This window comes from Lygodium microphyllum, chromosome 29 (assembly GCF_053477565.2).
Source record: "Lygodium microphyllum isolate KBCC chromosome 29, Lygodium_microphyllum_v1.1.10, whole genome shotgun sequence".
In the NCBI taxonomy this organism is placed as follows: Eukaryota; Viridiplantae; Streptophyta; class Polypodiopsida; order Schizaeales; family Lygodiaceae; genus Lygodium; species Lygodium microphyllum.
In genome coordinates this window covers 121,347,816-121,371,943 of record NC_141163.1, presented here as the reverse complement: position 1 = coordinate 121,371,943, position 24,128 = coordinate 121,347,816, and the positions used below count along the sequence as shown (strand labels likewise).

Genomic DNA, 24,128 nt, shown 5'->3' with positions numbered 1-24,128 from the left:
TACATCTCATACTTGAGATCTCATAGGGGTGGAGAATGTGTCTCTAAAGACATTGATCACTTCTTGGATAGCCCATGGGATAAAGAGGTAATTGACATGCACGTACACACCACAAAAAAATGGTGTGGTAGAAAGGAAAAACAAGGTGATCATGGAATCGGCTAGAGCCATGTTGAATGAGAAGAGCCTACCAAATGCATATTGGGCAGAGATTTTAATGACTGCTATGTATGTCATGAATCATACACCAACAGCAGGGGTACATGAGGTGACTCCTCATGAGAGGCTTTATGGGATAAAGCCTGACATTAGCCATTTTAAGGTCTTTGGATGTTTGGCATATGTACATGTTCTAGATGAAAAGAGGAAGAAGCTTGATCCAAAGGCATAAAAGGCCATCTTTATTGGGTATACACAAGATAGGAAGGCTTACAAATGCTACAATCCTTCTACTCGTGAGACATTGGTCTCAAGAGATGTAGTATTTGATGAGCTAAATTCATGACATGAGAAGAAGACCACCATCTTGATGGATGATGATGATGTTTGTCAAGAGACTTATGCACATGCAGGTACAAATGAGAGTGCATAAATTTCTAGGCCTTCTAAAGATACTACTACATTAGTTAGTCCTTGGACATCTAGATTGAGGAGTTCAGCATCTTTATCCCTATTGACACGGATATGTCAGTGGGGAGAAATGTGGATAAAGGCAAAGGAAAACTTGATGATGTTATAGGGCCACTCACTTTTGGTTATGATTCACGTGGCAATGATAGCTTGGATAGTGAGTTTGGCATTCCATCAGTTGTTACTCCTAGTGTGAGACATAGATATGTACCACCTCATGAGAGAGGAGAGTCTCATACTACACTTCAATTGAGGAGATTAGAAAGAGTCAGAAAGCTTGTGGATATGCTTAATACAATGGCTACATAGTGAGACACTATGCATATATGGAAAAAGTCACTAGCTTCAAGGAACCCACAAAGTTTTCTAAAGATATTTTGGATTATCATTGGTATAAGGCAATGAATGAGGAATATTTAGCATTGACTGAAGATGACACTTGGGATTTGGTTGATTTACTTGAAGGCAAAATGCCTATTGATTATAAATGGGTATACAAGGTGAAGTGCAAATCAAATGGCACATTGGAAAGATACAAGGCAAGACTTGTGGCAAAAGGATATGCACAATAATATGGTCTTGATTATGAGGAGACATTCAATCCCAGTGCTAAAATGGCAACTGTGAGAATAGTGATTGCATTGGCAGTATCTAGAGGATGTAGTATGTATCAGATGGATGTGAAGAATGCTTTTCTCAATGGTGATTTGGTTGAGGAAGTATACATGGATCAGTCCGAGGGCTATGTACATCCTAATTTTTCTACACGTGTGTAGATTTGAACAGCACCCTGCCACGGCACAAATCGAACCACGAACTGGCCAAGAGAGGCTACAAATACATTTGCTGGCCATGAAAACCTGCAAGAAAACTCTCCTTCTCATGGTTTGGAGAAACCTATGGGCATGTTGCCCAGGTGCCACCTTTTTAGTATTCAAAAATGGGAATTGGGAGATTCCCAAACTCACTAATATTGTGTTTGGAGGTAATGGAGCATAGGATACTAATGGAGTTGGAAGAGCAAGGAAGGGTAGAAATGGAAATTGAGCACTTGGGGAAGGAGAAAGAAGAAGCAATCCAGAGGTGGAAAGAGTTGGAGCTGAGGATGGTGGCCTTAGCACAAAGGCAACATGAAATCCAAGAGGAAATCATGTGAAAAGCCGAGGAATGGATAGCCAAAAGCGAGGGCAAAGTGAAAGAATTGGAAAGCCATCTAGCCCATGCTGAAGACAATAGAGTGTTAGCAGAAAGCAGGGTGGCAGAGGCTATAAAGACGAGCATGGAAGCCCAATAATGTGACTTCCTCAATACCATTTTAGATATCACACATCCAGAAGAGGAGGAGGCTATTGAAGCCTTAAAGAAGAAGCTGGAGATTACCTGTGTAGAGCCATAAGGCATGGCTTGTGTGTCCAAGCACACGAAGCAAAAACTAGCATAAGCCAATGAGAGCAAAGGGAGTACCAACTAAGGGAAGAACAACTAACAATTCAAGAGATGGAATTGCTAGGGCATACACAGGAACAGGGGCCACAAGAGCTAGTAAGAGAAGAAGAAGAACACATACCACTTCCTAAAGTAGGGTAGGACTTTGAGGTGGGACAACGAGATGAAGAACAAGTCCCCCAACCACCCTCTCCAAGACCAGAGGCTCAACAAGAAGAGCCACAAAAGGATACAACTACAAAAAGAAAAGTAGAATTGTAGGCAAAACTAGTATACGCGCTCTTCTCTAGCCAATGCTACAATGCCTTGATGCACCGAATCAGTGTGTCTGTGCTGGAGAACGTAGCGGCTTATACCCTGCATGAAGTCGACTGGAATGGCTATGTGCGCAAAACTATCGACCAGGCGGCTGCACTGGCTTTAGGAAGCACACCTCCAAGAGGAGAGTCTCTAGCTTCTAGGGCCACGGAAAGAAAGAAGGCCTCGTCCAAGGCCTCGTTCATTGCCTATGGAAGCATTTTGACTGCGTTAATCCAGGAGGCAGTGAAAGAGACGCAGGATGCAGAAGAAGGGGAAGGAGAAACGCCCAAAAGGTCACCCCCTCCTTAGGACCCAAGAGAGGTCCAGCGCCGACAGGACCGAGACTGATAAGGAAGGGCAGGGGCAAGAAGAGCAATCAAGCAAAGAGTAGGTCAAGGAACCCAAGAAGAAGACACCGCAAAAGAAACCGGATGAAGGCCACAGGAAGGAGAAAGAGGATTTGGAAAAGGCAAAAAGACAATCCCTCAAGGAGGCGGAGGAGAGGGAGAAGAAGAAGAGACAGGAAGAAGAAGAAACAAAAGAACAAGTCAAGAGGGCTAAAAAGGCGTCAAAACTAGAGGCTGAGAAAAGAAAAATAGAACAGCAGGAAGAAAATGAGAAACTGGAGGAAGAGTATAGGAAAGCTGAAAAAGAAAGGCAAAGAAGAGCTATGGAGGAAGAAGAGGAACTAAGAAGGAGGAGGAGGACTTGGCCAAAGCCACACTCCGATCCATTGAGCAGCAGTGCAAGGCTGATGATCCGGGAGCCTGGAGCCAGCTGAGGGAAGAAGGGCCTAGCTCTAGCATGAAGGTACCAGAAGTCGCACCGCTCGCTGTCCTGGAAGGCAAAGGCAAGGCCCTCCTCCATCCTATCCCCACCCTCATGGCACCCTCCACCGAACCAACCATTCTCACCCCTAGTATCCTCACCAGCATGGAGGTTTCCAACTTCGTGGCTTGGATGCAATATTTTATCAGTAAAGAAATGGCCCAGGGAAAGAGCACAGAAACCACAGCCACGGGGCAAAAGAGACCAGCCGTAGATGCTGAGTCGAGACAGGACTAGAAGCATCCAAGAGTGAAAGCCTAGACCACCCCAACCCACACAACAATGATGACACCAGCCAGTTACGACGAGTACGTTGCCGAGTTGCTCTCCCAATTAGAGAGGGTGAAGGAGGAAAAGAGGATGGCTATGGCTGAGTTGGTGGCAGAAAAGGAGTTAATAACCGCCTTCCATCTTGAGAAAACCCACACAATAGCCATGCAACAACGCAGATCTTTGACCTCAAGTAGGAATTAAAGGCCAAGGAAGGCATGAAAGAAAGCTACAAATAGCAACTCGAGGATGAAAATCAAGAACTGGTGCAAATGCAGCGGGAATACAAGCTCCTCTTGATGCACATGGGGAATTGGAGGCAAAAACCGCCAACATCGAGCAAATGATGGAGAAACTAAATGCCAAAGAGAAGGAGAGAAAGCAAGAGAGGGAGCAGCAGCAAAACGAGATTGAGTCTATGAGCGATCAACTGCACCTAGGAAGGAAAGAGCACGAGAATATGAGCAGAGAACTCAAAGCCCAGAAGCAGAAGCTCGTAACCCTAGCACAGAAGCAGGAGGAGAGCATGGAAGAAATGAACAAAAGAGCAGAGGAATGGGCCGTGCAGAACGAGAAACGGTTGAAGACACTCGCATGGCGCCTCGCTTTGGTGGAGAAAGAAAAAATCCTTGTAGAAAGTAAAACAGACGTCGCCCAAATAGCCTTCAGTGCCCAGCAACAAGCCTTCCTCAACACATTACTAGACACGACCCGGCCAGAGGGAAAGGAGTCGTTGGAGGTGGTGCAGAAAAGACTGAGCATCTCACGCAGGGCCCTACATGCGGGGCTACAGATGCAACCCCAATCTGCAGAGGTTAGGCTGAGCTTAGAAGAGCAATGGAAGTACCTACTACTAGCCGATCTAACCCCCCAGGAGTTGGACGCATTGGGCTTTGAGGAAGAAGCCCAACTAGAAGACCTGCAGGGGGAGGAGACTGACCTTGAATTCGTCATGAGGAGAACCAGTGAAGAGATAATCCCACAACCCCCCTCGCCGCATGTTCAAGAACAGCAACAGATTGATCCGCTCTTGGAAAAACAAACAGCGCTAAGGGAGAGGCGGATAAAATTAGCTGAAGAAACCAGGAGGTAGTTAAGAGCCAAACTAGTCGTGCAGTCGTCTGCACCCCTCCCACCATGCCCCGATGAGCTCCCTGTTGGATTCCACGCGGAGCTGGTGATTTGGAAACGGCAAGAAAACAAAAAGGACATTTTCACCTTCAGCTTCCTCGTGCCTAACAGCCTATGGAGGGTCCTACCAATCAAGGTAATGGAGAAGGTGATTGCGACTGGCGGTTGACTAGGACAAAAATGGCTGAAAGAAAGAGAGAAGACCCCCACTCTGTGAGGCATGGAGGAAGCTGAGTTTTGGCAAGACAAGGTGTTCGAAATACCACATACTGTACAGGGCTACAACTGCCAACCCCTATGGAGGAGGCGAGTGTACAATATTAGCATGCTCGCCTGGATGGCGTTTTGCAACACCCTACCCTATGAGAGGAACGACCCTACATTCATGGCGTATCCTCGTAGGGTAGGTGTGGATTTTGTTGCCACCCTCCATGGGCGTCATGATTTTCCCATCATCTACAAATCCAATGCTGCCTCCTTCGAGCATGCCCTCCTTTTTGACTCGGGAAGCCTAAACGATTCCATGACGTGCTTTCTCGCGGACTTCTCTTCATGCCCCGATCCAGCCTTTATAACTACCTGTAATTATCTTAGGCTACTTAAGCTACTACTCAAGCAGGACTCGACCCCACAAGAGCGTGGCTTGCCTCCCCTCTTTTTCGACCCCAACGCCATTGATAGCTGCGCCATGGTGGGTTTAATGATGAGAGCTATCCTTCTTCCCTCCTTTTACCTAGCTCTCCTAGAGGATATAAACGACGGCCAGTTTACTAGGTGCAACCATCCCTTCCTCTCCACCACCTCCCTCTAGGCCTACATGGCTAAGCATACTATATACACGCTCCCGAATGGTTCTATTCATCCACTCAGTCAAACCATTCTAGGATGGGGTATAGGGAGCTGTCAAAACTGATGCTTAATACCCTCTCATCACATAGCTGCTCAAAGGCACGTGACACATATTCTCACCCATTGTCAGTCCTAAGGCATTTCAGCCTATGCCCAATCTAGTTCTCAACCAATGCAAGCCATCTCTGAAACACAACCAAGACATCTAACTTAAGCTTAATGGGATAATCCCAGACTTTACATGAAAAATCGTCAATAAACATCACAAAATACTTTGCACCACCCATAGAATGATAGGGCATGGGCCCACAGACATCTGAATGTACCAAGCCAGGGGCTTACTCATGCGTGTTCTACTAGACTTCTTATGCATATTCCTAGTCTATCTGTCGTAAAGATAATGGTCACATGAATAAAAAACATGCATAGTCAAGGGGCGGTAAGTACTGCACACCAAAAAGCATTTTCATTCCCTTCAAGGACATATGGCCCAAATGGGCATGCCAAAGAGATACATATGGGATGGAACCCACAGACAAAACATGATCAACAGAGGATCCATCAACTACAAGAGGATAGAGGCTGCCAACCTTGGCACCTCGAACAAGCACAAGTCTGCCACATGTGATCTTCCAAGCAGAATCCCCAAAAGAGACATGAAACCCAGCATCATCAAGCTGCCCTACAGACATAAGACTGTGTGTAAGCGCAGATACATGACATACATCCTGTAACAGAAAAGTACTGCTAGTAGAGAACTATAGTCATATATCCCCAATGCCAACAATAGCAAGTGACCTGTCATCACCCAAGTGAATTGAATCAGAGACAGTGTGGTAGGAGTGGAACCACTCACAGCATGGTGTAACATGAAATGAAGCACCAAAATCCAAAAGCCAGCACTGCACATACATAGAGTGAACCTCAATCAACAGTGTAGCATCACAAGAACTAGCTATAAGTATGTACTCCCCATTGGAGTCCTCAGTTTGCATGACATTTATCTCCTTGATTTTCACACTGGATCTTGTAGGCACAATGCTGTGATCAGAGAAATTTTCTTGTACTTTGTCTTTGCCCTTCTCTTTGCACTTGTCATTGCGCAACTCATGACATTGTGGGTGTATATGACCCTTTTTCCCACAATGGTCACATGCCACATTAGCATTTCTCCCAGGGACTTACTGCATGACTTGCCATGTGATTTAGACCTAGACTTTTGTAAGTCTTTGCCATAGCCATTTCCATAGTCATTCTTTCCATTATCATCTCTGCCTCTAACAATCAAAGCATGTGACACACAAGAGGCATCCAAGTTCTTACAGTTGATCTCTTCATGCAGAAGAGAACTCTCCACATTAGGCAAGTTCAAAGTAGTAGCAAAAGCACATAAGGCAGTGCAGAATACATCCCATGACACTCAACGTCTAGAGCAAAAATAATGGAGTAACCTCATCATTGAAAGTAATGCCCTGTAAAGTCAAGTTCTTGTGAATAGCATGGAACTGGCTCAAATGAGCAGACATCATCACATTCTCCTTCATGCGCTAGTCCATAAGCTGCTTCAGTCAATACATCTAGCTTGCTTGACCTTTCTTATCATAGAGGTTCTTGATCTTATCCCAAAGCTGCCAAGCACTCTGTGCTTCCTCAACCACATTGTAATGCACTTGTTCAGTGAGAGACAAGATGAGGGTGGACTTGCATAACTCATCAAAGTTCTATCCATTCATCATCAGTCATAGTTTCAAGCTGCTCTCCATTCAACCTTAGTGGCTTTATCTATGATTTCTGCACCAATACCTACCAAACTTGGCTCTTCTAATAGGTATAATTTGTACCATCAAGCTTAGTGATGTTGAAGATAGCACTGTCAGTGGAAGAAGATGCCATATTGCAAGCTAAAATAGTATTATTGTCAACATCCAAAATACCACCAAAACCAAGGCAAAATGACCATGAACTGATAGCTAATGATGCTGCCCGCCAAGTATCATCAAAAGTACATAAAATCAAGATGATTCAACATGAAAAATACATCACAGTCCATGCATAACTGCTTGTTATAATAAATTAAAACCAGGTACAATGAGAGAAAATTGTAGGAAAAATGAATGCTCTGAGCGTCAAAGCATAAGCAGCATCAAGTGGGCATAAATCAACATGTGACAGTCATACAGACATCAAGCAAACACCTAAGCATGTCAAATGAATCCGTTAGTAAGCCGGCACACCCCCTTATGTAATAGGGCAAAGTGTACACAACACTAGCAAGACCTGACACAAATAGGTGTATGCTCAGGGAGTGGAAAGCCTAAATTAGCCCAAGTACATCTGTGAGGACAATGGTATATCAACCTGCAACATCCAAGTGAAGATCCCAGTCTCAAGTATCCAAATGCTCAAGTAGCATAAACCCAACTGCTCTATGTCTATCAACCATATCAAGACACTCCCACTAGCACAAAATCCATAAATGCCAAGCAAGAAAGCTTGAACAAAGCATGTAAGAGTACACCAGTGATAATGTGTCCAAGATCAAGCATCAATGAGACATCTCGAGCATGTAGGTCATGTAGCATCCATACATAGCATACATAGACATCTAGTACATCCAAAGTGTAACTCTGGTAAGCCAAGAAATAGCCAAAGTAAGTTCCAGATTATCAAATGCCAAGCCAAAGCAAGGCTCAATAGCATCCAACTCCAGACAATGTAACGAGCATGTAGTAGTGGCATAGGCCAAGCATGTCAAGACTGGTCAGACATAAGAAAAGTACATGCCATAAGTACATCAAAGATGGAGATCCAAATGCTATGCGAAGTGAGCTTTAGCTCAACCAATGATTTGAGAGCAAATCCAAGCTATATGTCGATCCCTGAGAGTCACTACATCAATGTATACATCCAAGACATAGCTCGAATCCAATAGGCATTAAATATCCACTGAGAAGTACGATCAGCCTTACTGTAAATAGCATGAAATCACTATCCAAAAGTGAACTAAATAGCGCTCAATCCAATCTCGAATCAATATCCCAAGATATAGGCAACATGTGGCATACTCCACATACATGGGTACATCATGAAGCTCCCAAACCATAGCTGTAGGCATAAACTCCCCTGTAAATGATTGTAGTCCAGAACTGTATACAGCCATAAACCCTATGAAAAATGAGCTATCAAGGCTCAAAGCATCCCACAAATTCTCCAAAGCATCAACATAATGTCCATGCACAATAATAGCATCCCTGTAGCATAATACAAGCTATAGACATAACAAAACATGTTGTCTTGGAAGTATAACAACAATCTGCCCTGTTCTCACAGTCAAGGCCTGAAGCTCAACATGTCAAAACAGAGCTCAAATCCAAAGGATGAATGTCAGGGTGGTTAGCAATCATTACCAAGGTGCCAAGGACCATTGGCAAGCTATAGAGAAGCTTGAGAGTGAGGATATCTGACAGGGGGAGGCAACAACCCAAATAGGTGCAATCACACCTGCTGCTATTGGGTTTGCTACTTACTGCCTTTGCTAAGGATTATGGGGCATATGGGGGGCACCAATGGTGCTCAAGGAAGCCCACACAAGTGGCAGAGACCAAGCCTATTCAAGGCTAGTGCAAGCAAAGAAGTAATGGAAGAATACGAACATACCTAAGTGGAAGAAGCCATGGCTGCCAGGAAGGAGACCCAATGAATGTAGAGATTCAATAGGAAGCTAAAGACACCACGAACCAAGCTCGAGTAGTCATGAATCCATGCTCTAATACCAGTTGAAAGGTGAGAAGGATCAAAGCTTGCACTTGGAGAGCTATGGTGGGAGAGCAAGAGCAAGAAATAGAGAGACACAAAATGGGAACTCCAACAGTCACAATGTGTGACTGTGCCTTCCTTTATTCAAACTGCCACCAAAAGAATAAAGAATAGAGTGACAGTAATGGCGCCCGCCACTTGTAGTGTGCAATGGCGGGTACTGCCAGTGTAGTAATACATGAGCGACTAGGCGGAGGCACCTTTACCCCCAACAAGAGTGGCTCGTTAGGATGCTGAGGAGGACCATCGTTATAAAAGGGGATAGGCCTAGCCCTCAGAGCTACAACCACTAAAACTGACAAGACATTAGAGGCATAGAGGACTGCAAGGTGGCTATGATTAGGACAACCAATGACAACTTTAATAGCACCCATGATGATGGCGCATTGTTATTTTGAAAAAAATCAAATAGCCATAGCATTGACACTCATTGCATCAAACATTCTATATTCATATCACATATATCCACTATGGACATTGTATATTTATGTTTTATATATTCATGATAATCAATTTTTTCATCTTATATGAAATTAATTTATATATAGGTACTTATCATATATTTGTCTTCAAAAATACACAAGTAGATTTTCATTAACTGTAATCCATGATGGTGAACCTCAAAGGGTACATGCAAAGCCATCAATTTTTTAGCAAATCCATCTGACCCCCTTCTCTGCCTCAATCAGACCAGGAAGATTAGGCACAGGCTGTAGTTTTACTAGTATAATACAAAAAAAAAAAAAAAGGAAGAGCAAGCGGAACATTACACATGGAATAACCAAAACAACTCACTTACACAAGCACTTAGCACCACATAAAGCACAATCACTGCACCTAGGGGTCCTCAAGTTAGGCGTGCCCAATGGCTTTAATCGGCCAGCTCCGCTCCTAAACTCCTAGCCCTTTTTGCTCCCCCACTTCACGCTTAGGGCCCATCAAGGGCAAGACATACCTAGGGAGGTCCACTCGCCTATGGTTAGACCTGTCACCCTAAGCTACTCGCATTGCACCTCTGGCGGCACGAATGGGGCCCCCAAGCGTGGGATATCACCCAGGCTACCCTGTGGTTAGACCCCACTCCCCATTCCACCAGCACGAGCACAATGCACTACACAATAAGATAAACACCCCCTCCTTAGATGGAGCACCGCACCCTGTTCTTCCAAGCATCACCAAGGCAACCAACCACCAACTTCGGAGGCCCCCGTCAACCACTTGCTATCCATTTGACTTCTCCAACCAACCTTACTACCATGCTTCCACGAGCACCGGAGTTTACACGTTGCCCTGCCCTCACACAACTGCTTTGCCAACTGCCTCTTAAACACCAACAGTCGACAAGAGTGCCATGGGACTGGCACCCGTTTCGGAGGGGGGTAATATTAACCCCAAGCTGAGAAGGTGAAAGGATGAATGAAAAAGTGGAAAGAAGACAGAAAAGAAGCAAAGATACGCAGGCGGCCTCTAAAGCTAAGCTGGGGCCAAAAGTGTAGTTTTAAATAAAAGGCGACTCAAAAACTCCAAAAACTCTTGTAAAAGAGCACCAGGATCCCTCCTGTGCCACTTGTAAAAGAATAGTCGAATATAGGCCTGGGGCATGAAGCAAAAAGAGGGAATTAGAAAAATGGACCTTGCCACAATGGCTAGTCATGTAAAAAGGGATGGGTGCCCATGGGATTTTAGGGTTTGTATATATAAAGTTCAAAAAGTGAATGGAAGCTCATTCTTTAGTGTGTGAACAACAAGAGCTCTTCTCTTCTCCCCTTCTTGCTTGTGTGTGCTCTTGAGAGAGGGAGTGTGAGAGTGTGAGGGAGTGAGTGAGTGGGAGTAAGGGATCAAGAGGGTGAAGCTCTTCACCATCTCCTCTTCTCTTCTCTTTTCTTCTCTTCTCTTGCACGTGCGGCTATGGTGGATGGAGCTTGGAGATGGAGGAGGCTTGAGGATGCTTGAGCTAGCATCTAGGATTGTGGAGCTACCGGAGTGCGTGAAAGAGAAGGCAACTCATATCGGCATCAAGGTAAGCTCACTACACTCATAGGATCGATGGCACGTTAGCTATGTGAGAGGTAGCCATTAGAGCTCTTGTAATGCTTGAAACAACTGGCGGTCGAGCGAAAGCCCCCATAATGAGGAAAAAGTTCACCAACCTGACATCACCCCACCGGAAAAGCCATTGCCGCATTGGGTGAAGCAGCTCTATGACCACAATAATCCTATGCCTACATTCTTTGAGGAGAAGGTAGTAGAACCAAGGAGGTCTCAGAGAATAGAGGAGCAAAGGAGGGCTTTTGCTCACATAGTTAATATGGCCTTGATGGTTGAGATTATGAGAGAAGTAAAGGAGCCAACTAACTTAGAAGAAGCACTTACAGATCCAGCATGGAAGTCAGCTATACAAGCCTAGTATGACAGCATAATGAAGAATGACACTTGGGAGCTAGTGGATCGACCAACAAAGCGGAAGGTTATTGGCACCAAGTGGATCTCGAAGATAAAGTACAAGGCTGATGGTACCTTAGAAAAGTACAAAGCTAGACTGGTTGCACATGGTTTTTCACAGGTTAAAGGGTTTGATTTTCAAGAGTTATTTGCTCCAACTGCTAGAATGACCACTATTCGCACAGTACTTGCAGTCACAAGCAGTGGCCTGTTTACCAAAAGGATGTTAACTTAGCGTTCTTAAATCGTGACCTCAAGGAGGAGGTGTACGTGGCTCAGCCACCAAGGTTTGAGGCCCCCCATTCTGAGAACAAAGTGTGTAAGCCGAAGAAGGCATTGTATGGGCTGAAACAAGCCCCCAGAGCATGGTACTAGCGGATAGATAAGTTTTTTTTTAGCTTAAACTTCAAAAGATGTGCCTCAGATGCTAACTTGTATGTTTACAGGGATGGTGAAAAGTCTGTAATGATTATTTTATATGTGGACGACCTTCTTATTACATGTGACTATGAAGATATGATCAACCAAACTCGAAAGGCTTCGAGTTTTGAAATGACACACTTGGGCTTGCTACACTACTGTTTGGGAATTGAAGTCTGGTAAGAGCCAGGAAAGATCTTCATCTCTCAGAAAAGTATACATGGGAGATCTTGAAGGCATTTAGCATGACCGAGTGCAAGGAGATAGCTACACCTATGGAGGTGAATGCAAAGTTATCTGTTGAGTATACATCATCACTGGAAGACATTGGGAGGTATAGGAGGATGGTTGGCAATCTAATCTACTTGTGTAACACCAGACCCGATATCAATTTTGATATTGGTATTTTGAGCAAGTTCTCAAACGAACCTCATGAAAGTCACATACAGTTCCGAAACTTCTCTTGTGGGGAATTGTGACTCAGATTGGGCAGGAGACAATGATTCCAAGAAGTGAGTTTCTGCTTATTGTTTCTCTTCGGGTTTACGAATTTTCTCTTGGATTAGTAAGAAGCAACCAACAGTGGCATTGTCTTCTACCGAAGCAGAGTACAAGGCAGCTTCTTTTGCTGCATATAAAGTAGTATGGTTGAGAAGGATCTTATGGCATATGGGAGTGCAAGATAAAGAACCAATTGTGTTGAGATATAACAATCAAAGTTGCATCGCCATTCCCAAAAATCCAATGTTTCATGCACGCACCAAACATATAGAGACCCAGTATCACTATGTGCGTGATTTGATGGAGGATGGGATAGTGGAACTGGTCTACTGTCCAACAAAGGAGAATGGAGCGGATGTCTTCACCAAGGCACGAACGAAGGATCTGCTTCAAGTTCATCTTCAGAGACTCAGCATTGGGCCGAGGAGATAGTTCAACTATGGGTGGACATTGAGGGGGGGTGTTAGATATGCTCAATGCCCCACCCTGATAAGGTGTGACCAATGATCCATGGTGCTCAAAGTTGTAAGATCCCCCATTATGAGGAGAATCCAAATGTGAGCCCAGATATTGATTGAGTCCTGACTTGTATATCATATGAGGTCTATGTGACCGAATGGCAAAAAGGTAACCATTGTGGGTCTAATCTTTGGGTTGGACTGAGTAGTTAAGCTAGTAGCAACTCGAGGCACATTGCATCGAGTTGTGGGGTAAGAAAGTTAAAAGGAGCCCCTATTTTGGGGTCTGGGGGCCACTTCCACAGCCCTTGGCGGGGCTGGGGGGTCCTAAGGGGGCCAGCGGCTCCTTGGCGGGGGTCCGGGGGCAGCAGCCCCAGCCCGACAGTAAAGGGAATATTCCTTGGAATATTTCCTCGCCGACTAGTGGAGGTTCATATGGTAGGTTGGTCATGCTAACCTAACCGCCTTTGCAGGCTATAAAAGCTAAACCCCTTCATAGCCATTGATCGTCTATCTTTCACCCAATCAGAGTTGTTCCAGCTAGCCTTAAGCTCTTCACCTATCTTCTGTCTAGATCACTATCTAAGCTTCACAGTGGAAGCGCATGAGTGGACAGAGCCATCTCTGTATCAGTTGTTTGGAGCTAAATAAATTTTCTAATTCTCCTCTTATCTATTATGTACTCTCTATCTCTATCTCTTTCTCAAATTCTGTTCATTATGCCATGTAATTTTTACAGTCAATTCGAAGTGTGCAAGCATTGGTCTTGGCAATGGAACCAAAATGGAACCAAAATGGAACCAAAATGGCTCAAATCCATTGGTCTTGGCAATGGAACCAAAATGTGGCAGCTTTTGCTCGGCCGCCAAGACCCACAAACCACTTATTGCTCAAGCATTTCAAGTTGAATGCTAAAGGATACCTCTCACATAGCCATACGCACTCTCAAGCCTACGAATGTAGTGAGCTTACCTCGATGACCAATTGAGTACCCTCCTCTCTCAAGCACACAAGCTACATGATCCAAGATGCAATATCAAGTAACCTCAATCCTCCACCTTCAAGCTCCATGCTCCATAGCTGCATGTGCGAGACGAGAAGAGAGGAGAAGATTGAGAGCTTCTCCACAACGATCCCTCACCCTCACGCACTCACTCTCTCACACTCTCACATACACTCTCTCAATCACAAGCACATGCAAGCAAGAAGAAAAAGTAAAAGAAGAGAGCCACTTTTGCTACACACCAAGAATGAGCTTCTCTATTCACTTTTTTGGCTTTTATACATGCCATTATCCCTTTGGACACCCATCCCCTTTTTTTTAACACGACTGACCATCTTGCCAAGGTCCTCTTTTCATATCCCCTTGGATTTACACTATGCCTTCACCTATGCATGTCTACTCTTTATAACTTGCATAGGAGGGACCCTAGCACTCTTTTACAAAAATTTGGGGATGCCTTTACATTTTAAAATATGCCATTAACTTTGCCTCAAATTTTAAGGTTACCCTTTCTCTTTTGGTCTTTTCTCCTTGTATCCTTTTGTTGGGCTGCCTTTTTCCGCTTTGCTTCACATTTTTGAATTTTCTCAAATTTTCTTGGCTTCCTTTTTCTTTGTCTTGCACTGGGGTTAACAGATGCTAGGCTTTGCCGTTGACTTGCATTTGAGTTATTCTAGAGCTTTGGACATTGACGTTGGTTATTAGTTATCTATTCAGATGTTACAGTGAATGGTTTGCCGACTACTTTAACTTGGATACTCCATATGTATACACTTGGATCTTGGATGTCTGATGCTATGTACACGATGTATTTAAGGTTTGCTTGCTCATTCTGCATCTAACTTTGTTCCAGTGGGAGCCACTTCATTGACTTTGATATTACATAGAGCTTGTGGTTCTATAGTTGAGCTTGATTATTGATATAGGGGGATATTCACTTTATGTACATGCTATATGTCTAAAGTTTATGTCTTGAGGGTTGATCTGAGTTGGCACTTGTCTTGAACTAGCACCAACCTCTGTGAGGTCATTGTCAATCTTCCTTTCATGTGACCCCTCATAAAGAGTGGTTCCACTCTCTCTAAGGGGTTTGATTGGATCTTTCCATTTGGGTAATGACCTGACACTAGAGATAGTTGGTATTGGTGATGTCCAGTTGTAGTTTTGTTCAGGTTATATATTTACTCTTCATGATGTACATCATGTACCGGCTTTCATGAAGAGCCTTATCTCTATTGGCACTTTGGGTGATGTAGGTTATGTAGTTTCTTTTGGTGATTCCTCATGGAAGATTATATGTGGGAATCTTGTCATTGCACATGATACTAAGTCCATTACTCTCTACCCCTTACTTGTGTCTAGGTTAGTTGACCATGTTTTGGCAATGGATGTAGTTCCACATGTATCTCTTTGGCATCATCACCTTGGGTATATATTCTTAAAAGGTATGAAAATGCTTACCCACTTGCAATATCTTTCGCCCCTTGACTATCAGTACTTTGAGTCTTGTGATCATTGTTTATATGGCACATAGACATGTTACGCACAAAAATTCTGGTATGACACACATGGGTGTGCCATTGGCTCTTGTTCATTCGGATGTATGTGGTCCCATACCCTACAAGTCATTAGGTGGCATAAAGTATTTCATTACCTTCATTGATGACTATATGCATAAGGTTTGGGCATATCCTATTAAGTAGAAATTAGAAGTCTTGGTTACATTTTAGCACCAGCTTGCTGTAATTGAGAACTAGGTTAGGTATAGGCTCAAATGCCTACGATTGGATAATACGGGTGAGTATGTCTCTAAATCCTTTGAGCAGTTTTGTGACGAGAGAGATATTAAGTGTCAATTAACTGCCATGTACACCTCACCCTAGAATAGTATGGCTAAGTGCACGAATATGACAATTTAGGAGAGAGTTTGCAATATGCTTAGCCAAGTAGACTTACCACAATATTTCTAAGCTCAGGCAATCATTACTACTATTGTACACTTGATAAATTGATCCCCATGTACTACTCTTAACTATTGGATTGCACAGGAGGTATGGTGTGGAAAACCTCCCTTGTATGCTAATTTGTGTATCTTTGGTTGTAAGACTTTCTGCCATGTTTTCGAGGACAAGTGTAATAAGCTAGATCCTAAGTCTAGGAAATGCATCTTTCTTGGTTATGGAGATGCAAGGTAAGATGGGCTGTCACCTATGGGATTTGCAAGCTTGAAAGGTTATTCATAGCCATGATGTTTTTTTCCATGAGGAGAAAATGCATAAGCAACCTAAGCATGTTGTTGAGGTATATAGGGTGACATTTCAAGAGGAGCCTCTTGCTACTGTATGGCTAGCTAGATAGCATGCCATAGAAGTAGTGTCAGAGGGGTTTTAGTTGAAAGGACATATTCACTGGGAATAAAAAATAGAAGGAAGTAGAGAATAGGAGATGGAAGAGAAGAAAAATAATAGATAAGAGGTAAAAACGATAAAGAAAAAGCACAATGAATCGAATCACTGTGTATTGATAAAACTTGAAATCTCTTGTCTGGCACTACTCAGAAGAAATGTTCAAGAATTACATCCCGTGGAGCTCCCTCGTAGACAAAAAACGTGCATACAACATTAACTTCTTATATGCTACTCAGAATCCAAATTTAATGGCTCTGTTTTCTTCAAAAGGGGGATAAGTCCCTAGAACACCTGATCAGGAATCTCCTAGATCACTTCTCTTTCTCTCCTAGTTCAAGCTATTGTTTGCTGCTTGTCAATTGTGATCACGACCCGCGCAATTTCACCCATCTTTCTTTTTCATAAAAAATCCAAAATTGACTGAAAAAGCAACTTGCTTTTTGCATGCTACCCTATTCTAGAAGTTTTCATAGCTTTTTAAAATATTTACAAAAAAATAACATCAAAAATATCAAAAATAGACTAAACTTGTCCAAAAATCTAGTATGTTTAAACCACCCATAATATAGACACTAGCACTAATGACTATGATGGCATTGACTCAATAAGAAAGTCGGATGACGATACACTCTAGAGTTTTTCACAGTGTCCACGTAGTGGCACGACATCCATCCCCTTTGAACATGTACATCCTCCAATATGTGCCACCAATGCACCACCCGAGTCAAACACCCATAGCATCAACTTGTCGCTTATCATGCATATAAGAAGGTATCCCCATGGATCATAGATCAAAATACTTAGCATTTGCATAACTCTTGAGCCATACCTAGTACCCCCTCTAGGGTCATAAGGCCTTAGGTGTGTATCATACACTAGAGATTGTTGAATCTCCATATACATGTTATCAATGCACCCATCAATAAATACATAGTAGCATGCCTGCTCTTTCAAAGTCGAGCGTATAAAAGTCTGCTTATATTGGCAATTCTGTACCACATCAAGCATAAACTGAGCCTCACTTGCATCCAACATATTTTCACCATTACCAAAAATAGTGAAGCAGTCCATATCTTGAAGCATCTTAGAATTGCCTATCAAGGCCTCTAACAAAGCATTCGAAACATTTTCCTTGTGGAGCATTACATCTAATGTCCTCTAAAGGCATATCCTCCAGCTCATGAATTGTCTCAAAAATGATAACTGAATCCTGTAAATCATGTGCATCCAACACTTCATCAATCTCACTTTAAGTCCCTACATCAAGTAAAACATGATCTTCACAAATCTCTTTAGATGCATTAAGAAAATCTATAGATGCAATGGCTTACTATTCCAATACATGATCTTCCAAGGTATCTCTAGTTGTCTCAATATCAGACTGTAGCTTCTATCCCAAGTGTTTTCCCTCTTGCTTGCTATCATATTTTTGCTCTTGTCCAATCTCTTCCATAACATGCTCGGGAGGTGGATGATTTGTAGCTTTAGGCTGATCCACACTTCTTGTAATTCTCATAGATATCCTTGCATTATCTTCATCTCTCTTCTATTTATCTTCCACAAGTGCATGTGTTTTGTCCTTTTTCTAAACATGCATCTACCGTAATGATTCCCAGCTAGTTATGTCACGAATGTCTTGCCCTGCATGAGACGTTTCACTATCAATAGCTTTCTCTTTTCAATTGCATGCAAAGCATGTATCCATATTACAGCCTTCGGATCAACCATTAGTTGGCCATGCATTCTATCCAACTGTAGACCAAAAGTAGAATCATGTACAACTCCATAAGCATTTCAGACAGCCAAGTCTTTTAACAACTTCGGCATATCTTCCTTTCCAAAATTCAAAGCAAGAGACAATCTCATTTCTTGTGCATGGATCTTGCCATCTTTCCAAAAGATGAGATGTCGTGCCAAGACCTCCAGATAAGCAGTACAATCCTTTCTCTCATACTACGAATTGTCACACCACATGCATATTTTCCCTGGTTTAGGGGCTGTTGCCCGTCCTCTTTTCTCTTGTCCTTTCTCATCCAATTTTGCGACCTTCAACTGAAGATCCCACATGCCTTTGACCAATTCATCTAATACATCTTCCCTAACATTGGGAGCAGTAGATACATCCATAGATTTAGCCACAGAAATGGGTGGCTTACTAGATACATCAACTATTTTGCTCGTAACAGTGAGCGCAAGCATAGTAACAGCTTCCTTGACATGCCTTCGACTTGCCTCCACTCTATTTTAAGACCTGTCCCTATAGTCTGATCCTCTAGCAAATCATCAAGCTTCTCTTGAAGCTCAAGATCTGCTACTTATAAAAACAATTCAATTTTTTAACTTACAAGAGCTTGTTGTTCTGCAAGATCTAATTGCTCAAATCAACTTTCAAATTCGCTTAATAATTATGTAAGCCAAAAGACCCTTATTGGGTAGTAAAACCCACTCCTAAAAAGTCTTGCGTGTAATCAAACTGGTGTGTCTTCAATGTAAAATTCTTCCCTAAGTGTCTTCTTGAAAGCTACCAGTCAATATCCTACATGTACAATTCAGTAATTCACACTTTTAATCCATGTATAGTAATTCGTACAAAATACCAGCTCCATGCAAGTTGAGTCACTCCAAAGAATTCCATCTTTTGAGCATATGTATCTACATATGCAAATTCATTTCTGCCATTGAACAACTTCATCTCACACTCAACTACTTGCAGAGCATTCATCACAACAGCTTCTCCTTGAGTACGAGCCTGCATCACCTATTGTTGTTGTTGTAACTACATAAGCATGTTCATATTCTGCACTAACTGCTGCAAAGCATCACTAGAAATTGTGCTCCATCTTATCTTTCCTTCTAATGACCTTTGACATCGGATTCACCAATGTCAAAGGGGTTTTAGTTGAAAGGTCGTATCCACCGGGGATTAGAGATAGAAGGAAGTAGAGAATAGGAGATGGAAGAGAAGAAAAAGAATAGACAAGAGATAAACACAATAGAGACAAAGCACAATGAATTGAATCACTATGTATTGATAGAACTTGAAATCTCTTGTCTAGCACTACTTAAAAGAAATGTCAAAGCATTAGATCTCTTAGAACTCCCTTGTAGACTAAAAACGTACATCCAACATTAACTTATTGTATGTTGCTCGAAACCCAAATCTGATGGTTCCGTTGGCTCTGAAAGGGAGATAAAACTCCAAGACACTTGCTCAAGAATCTCTCAGATCACTCCTTTCTCTCTCCCAATTCAGAGTGTTATTTGTTGCTTGTCAAATTCTATAATCGACCCGTGCCATGTCACCCATCTTTCTTTTTTATGAAAAATCCAAAACTCTCTGAAAAAGCAACTTGCTTTTTGCATGCCGTCCTATTCTAGAAGTTTTCATAGCTTTTTAGAATATTTACAAAAATTAATATCAAAAATATCAAAAATAGACTAAACTTGTCCAAAAAATCTAGTACTTTTGAACCATCCATACTATGGACACTAGCACTAATGACTATGATGTCGGATGATGCACTCTAGAGTTTTTCATAGTGTCTCCATGTAGTGGCACGATAGTGGATGCTTTAGTACCCCAAATCGCTATTACTTCACAAGATGTCTAGGCCCCCCAACCTATTTTGAGGTGGTCCATTAGAGATAGATAATAGTCTACACAATTTGAACCCTCTATGGATTATTTTATGGTGACAGATACTAGTGAGTCTCTTACTTATGATGAGGCCATGCATAGAGGTTATAGTCATTTTTGGAAGAGGGCCATGCAGTTAGAGTATGACTCACTGTAAAAAGATCATATGTGGGATTTGGTTCCCTTACATAGTGGAAAGTGTTCTCTTTGCTATACAAGTGGGTGTATAAGTTGAAAAGTACCCCCAGATATCCTAGGCTGGTATACATGGCTGGATTGATTGATAAGGATTTCAAGTAGAAAAATGGTGTGGACTTTGATAAAGTCTTTTCTCTTGTTGTGAATATGACTACCCTACATTTGGTACGTGGGCTTTGGTTATTTATCTTGACTTGGATTCTTATCATATGGATATCAAGATGACTTTTCTTCATGGGGACTTGCATGATGAGATTTAAATGGAGCAACCTAAGGGCTTTACCACCAGAACCCCTGGTAAGCACTACCTAGTGTGTAGATTGAGGAAGAGCCTTTATGGCCTTAGGCAAGCACCTAGGAAATGGTACCATAAGCTTGATGCTTTTATGTATTCACATGGATATTCCGTAGTGATATGGATCCATGTTTATACACGAAGAAGGCCCATGATGGCCACCTTATGATTTTGAACCTCTATGTGGATAATATATTAATTGTTGGGAGTACTCATGATGAGTTGAATGCCTTGCAAGGTCAGCTCAAGAAGAGCTTTGAGATGAAGGACATGGGATATACCTCACATATTCTTGGGATGCGCATTACATGATCGCTCTAAGAGCCTCCTCAATTCTGTATGGTAATCCATATAAGGATTTTCTAAAAGACTTTGCCTTTTTCTAACCCCTACAAGTCAATCAAAATTGTTCTATTAGTAAAGTTTCTTGAATGTGAGACTAAATATATCTAAGTAAAAAATGTATCATATTACCATTCTTCTATAAGCAAATCATTGCAAAGAGGCTACAACAAATATATTACAAATAGATTTGTAAAAACAATCGGGCATCTTAAATATGTGCATATTTTTTGGGCCACTTTTTTCAATCTTATGTGTTGAATCTATAAATATTCATGCTTAAGAGGTACGGTCTCACTCACATTGCCCACCTTCTACTTATTGTCTATATTTCTACTAGCTATGTACTATCATATTGTGCTCTACATACATGTTATGTTGAACTTTTTGTTATCATATTTTGCTTTGAATATATGTGACATTATTCACGTAAGTGTGTATTAGCTTTGATTTATAAGTAAAGCCAAGCCTTAGATTCACATTTTCCAAATAAAAAATATTCTCCTCCCTAAAAACATCGCTCATGTCCATCGCCAATAGATTACTTTAACCATTTATGATAATCCTATTTTACTATATAAGACTAGTAAATAAAAAATTTTACCAACTTTGTATATGACTAGTTAGCCTTAATGCCAACTAGATGAGCAACTTTTGAATTCACCTAAAACTTGAACCAATTAGCAAGCTTTTAAGATCACATTTAGCTAGAATTGAAATTAGCAACCTTCCAACCTGATTAACTTTGATAATCTCACAAATATAAGCTCCATAAAGCATTTGATCCAAAAACTGACAAATAAAGCTCCCACCTAAGATTCGATAGGAAAGCATGGGAGAGCATAATTGTGAGTACTTAAGCCTCCATCCACATTGAAGATACTACCACTGACATAAGAAGAGCATGGCATACATAAAAACACAACCACATAAGCAACTTCCTTAGGCTCTCCAAGCCTACGTAGTGGGCATCGTTGTTTAATTAAGTTATGGGTCTCTGGATGATTTGGCTGCAAGTATTTTTAGGATTAATAAAAGGGCCTCTTGTGAATGATGAGACAAAATAAGCATGTACAAATATTAAACTGAATACACACCTCCAACATATCTGTTGCAATGTAACCTGGAGCAACACAGTTGACACGAATGTGATCTTTGGCCCACTCAAAGGCAAAATTTCTTGTAAGTTGGTTCAATGCACCTAATAGTTAGTTGAAAAAATTCAAGTGTAAGAATTTGGAGGCATTTTTATATTTTTGATGAACTAATATGATTGTGCAAACTTACCTTGAAACTAATAGTTTCATTATGAGGATAGTTGAACTCATAATTGCTATTGGATTTGACAATAGGATTGCCCAAATGCATTGATTGTAAAGAATTTAGGTAAGATTCTTTACCCTAAAAAGGAATACATTTTGTATGCATGCACAAGAGTAAACTTACTTTTAGTTGAGCAATATAAGCCGGCATTTTGATGGAATGCTAAAGAGCCTGCAATGGATGAGATGAGAACGATACTTCCATCTTTCGAGGCTTTTAAGAGCGGATGTGCAAGCTGACTTAGGTGAAAGGCAGAGGCAAAATTTGTGTTGAAGAGAGTGGAGAGCTCATCCATGGGCGCTTCTAAAGTTGGAGTGCCTTTAAATATACCCGCATTATTGATCTCACACAAACACAAAAACAAAAAGAATCTGATCAATAAATATATACTAACTTTTTGCTTAGCAAAGGTTGCACTCGTGCATGTCTCATGTAGTTGAAAATGAATGATCCAATACTTGCAATGTTGTCTCTCCCATCTATCGATCACTTGAAGCTATAATTCAATGCTCATGGTCCATATGAACCTATAATTCAATGGTCATAATGACCATATGAAAACTCAAATAGTAACATCACGTGCCACACCTCCGTAGCTCAATTGAAAGTCAAAAGACTTACCCCCAAAACACACACGCATGCCATACCCTCCCTCGCTGTCCATTTTCTGTAATCCCATGCCTACCCCCCTCCGACTTGTGCTGTGTCTGTGTGTGACTCTGGAAGACGTGCTGCGTGAGATAAAAACACTCACCAGGATGTTCAGTTTGCCGGAGAAATGCTGTGAGACCTGGGAGATGAGGTTGTGGCGGGAGTCGGGAAGGGAGACATCGCAGACGCAGCCATGGATCCTGTGCCCGAAATCATTATTATCAGCGCCACCAGCATCATCATCGTCGCCTGAGTTTTTCTTGTTCCAGGCCTGCAGCCGCTCTCGAAGTCCCTCCGCCGACCGCCCGCACACGAACACGCGCGCCCCGAGCCGTGCCAGCTCCTCTGCAATGGCTCGCCTGCGGGCGCACACACACACACACAACCACAGCCCCCTCCTCTCAAGAAAGATCTCCATAAACCAAAAGCAATAATCTGTGGCTGTATGTCATATCAATTCCTGTTGTAACAGGAACTTTACGAGATATTACCCGATGCCTCGCGTGCCGCCGGTCACGAGAGCCGTCTTGCCCGCCAGGTTCCAGGGAGACACAGGCAGCAGAGTATCATTATTGCCAGTGTTGCGGGTGCTAGCCATCGTAGGTATTAGCACTAAACCAGAGGCTCTTCGACTTCTGACCAGTAAGTATATTGAGCGGCGAGAGGCTCTTCGACGTCTGACCAGTAAGTATATTGAGCGGCGCTCTCTCTCACCCCCCGAGTCCCCAGACCCTTGTCTATGGTAAGGGGGGGGTCTTTAACGAGTGGTGGTCGATGGCCCCCTTTTTGCCCCCATCACATCTGATTATCTCGGCCGCCGATTACCGTTGACTGCAAAATTCGTTCATGAGAATGTCTTGGGCTCCACGTGTGCCCTGCTCCGAATGTGCCCGGCCCAAAATGTGCCCGGCCCCGAGCGTGCCCGATCTCAAAAGTGCCCGGATCCTAGGGTGCCCGGCCCCGGGCGTGCCCGGTCTCGGAAGTGCCCGGATCTTGGGGTGCTTGGCCCTGCTTTTTTATTTTTTTTAAAAAGGGAACTGAGTTTAAATTCGAATGAAAAAACCGGGCTTGCACCACCTTTGAAGCAACCCAGTACGTGCGCGATATGCATGGAGAATTCGTGCCAAGCTTGATCCAGCTGGATTCGTGCTTGATCTGCAGAGATGGAGAATGCAGTTAA

The 24,128-nt window shown here is 42.6% G+C and overlaps 1 protein-coding gene across 3 annotated transcripts in view; it reads right to left on the bottom strand.

The window, feature by feature from the left end:
* Nucleotides 1–23,690, bottom strand: part of LOC148011092 (tropinone reductase homolog At5g06060-like) — a 30,093-nt gene extending 6,403 nt beyond the window's left edge. The window contains exons 1-5 of one of the 3 annotated variants that reach the window (XM_087671528.1): nt 23,440–23,690; nt 23,052–23,307; nt 22,421–22,640; nt 22,072–22,175; nt 20,980–21,021 (exon numbers count right to left, since the gene is read on the bottom strand). In XM_087671528.1, the coding sequence (XP_087527654.1) occupies nt 20,995–21,021; nt 22,072–22,175; nt 22,421–22,640; nt 23,052–23,307; nt 23,440–23,546 (714 nt within the window). In that variant the 5' untranslated portion in view covers nt 23,547–23,690 and the 3' untranslated portion in view covers nt 20,980–20,994. Of the gene's footprint in view, nt 1–20,979; nt 21,022–21,687; nt 21,985–22,071; nt 22,176–22,420; nt 22,641–23,051; nt 23,308–23,439 lie in introns of those variants that run through there. The other 2 variants (XM_087671526.1, XM_087671527.1) reach the window with 2 other exon arrangements.
* Between the last annotated feature and the right edge of the window lie 438 nt (nt 23,691–24,128).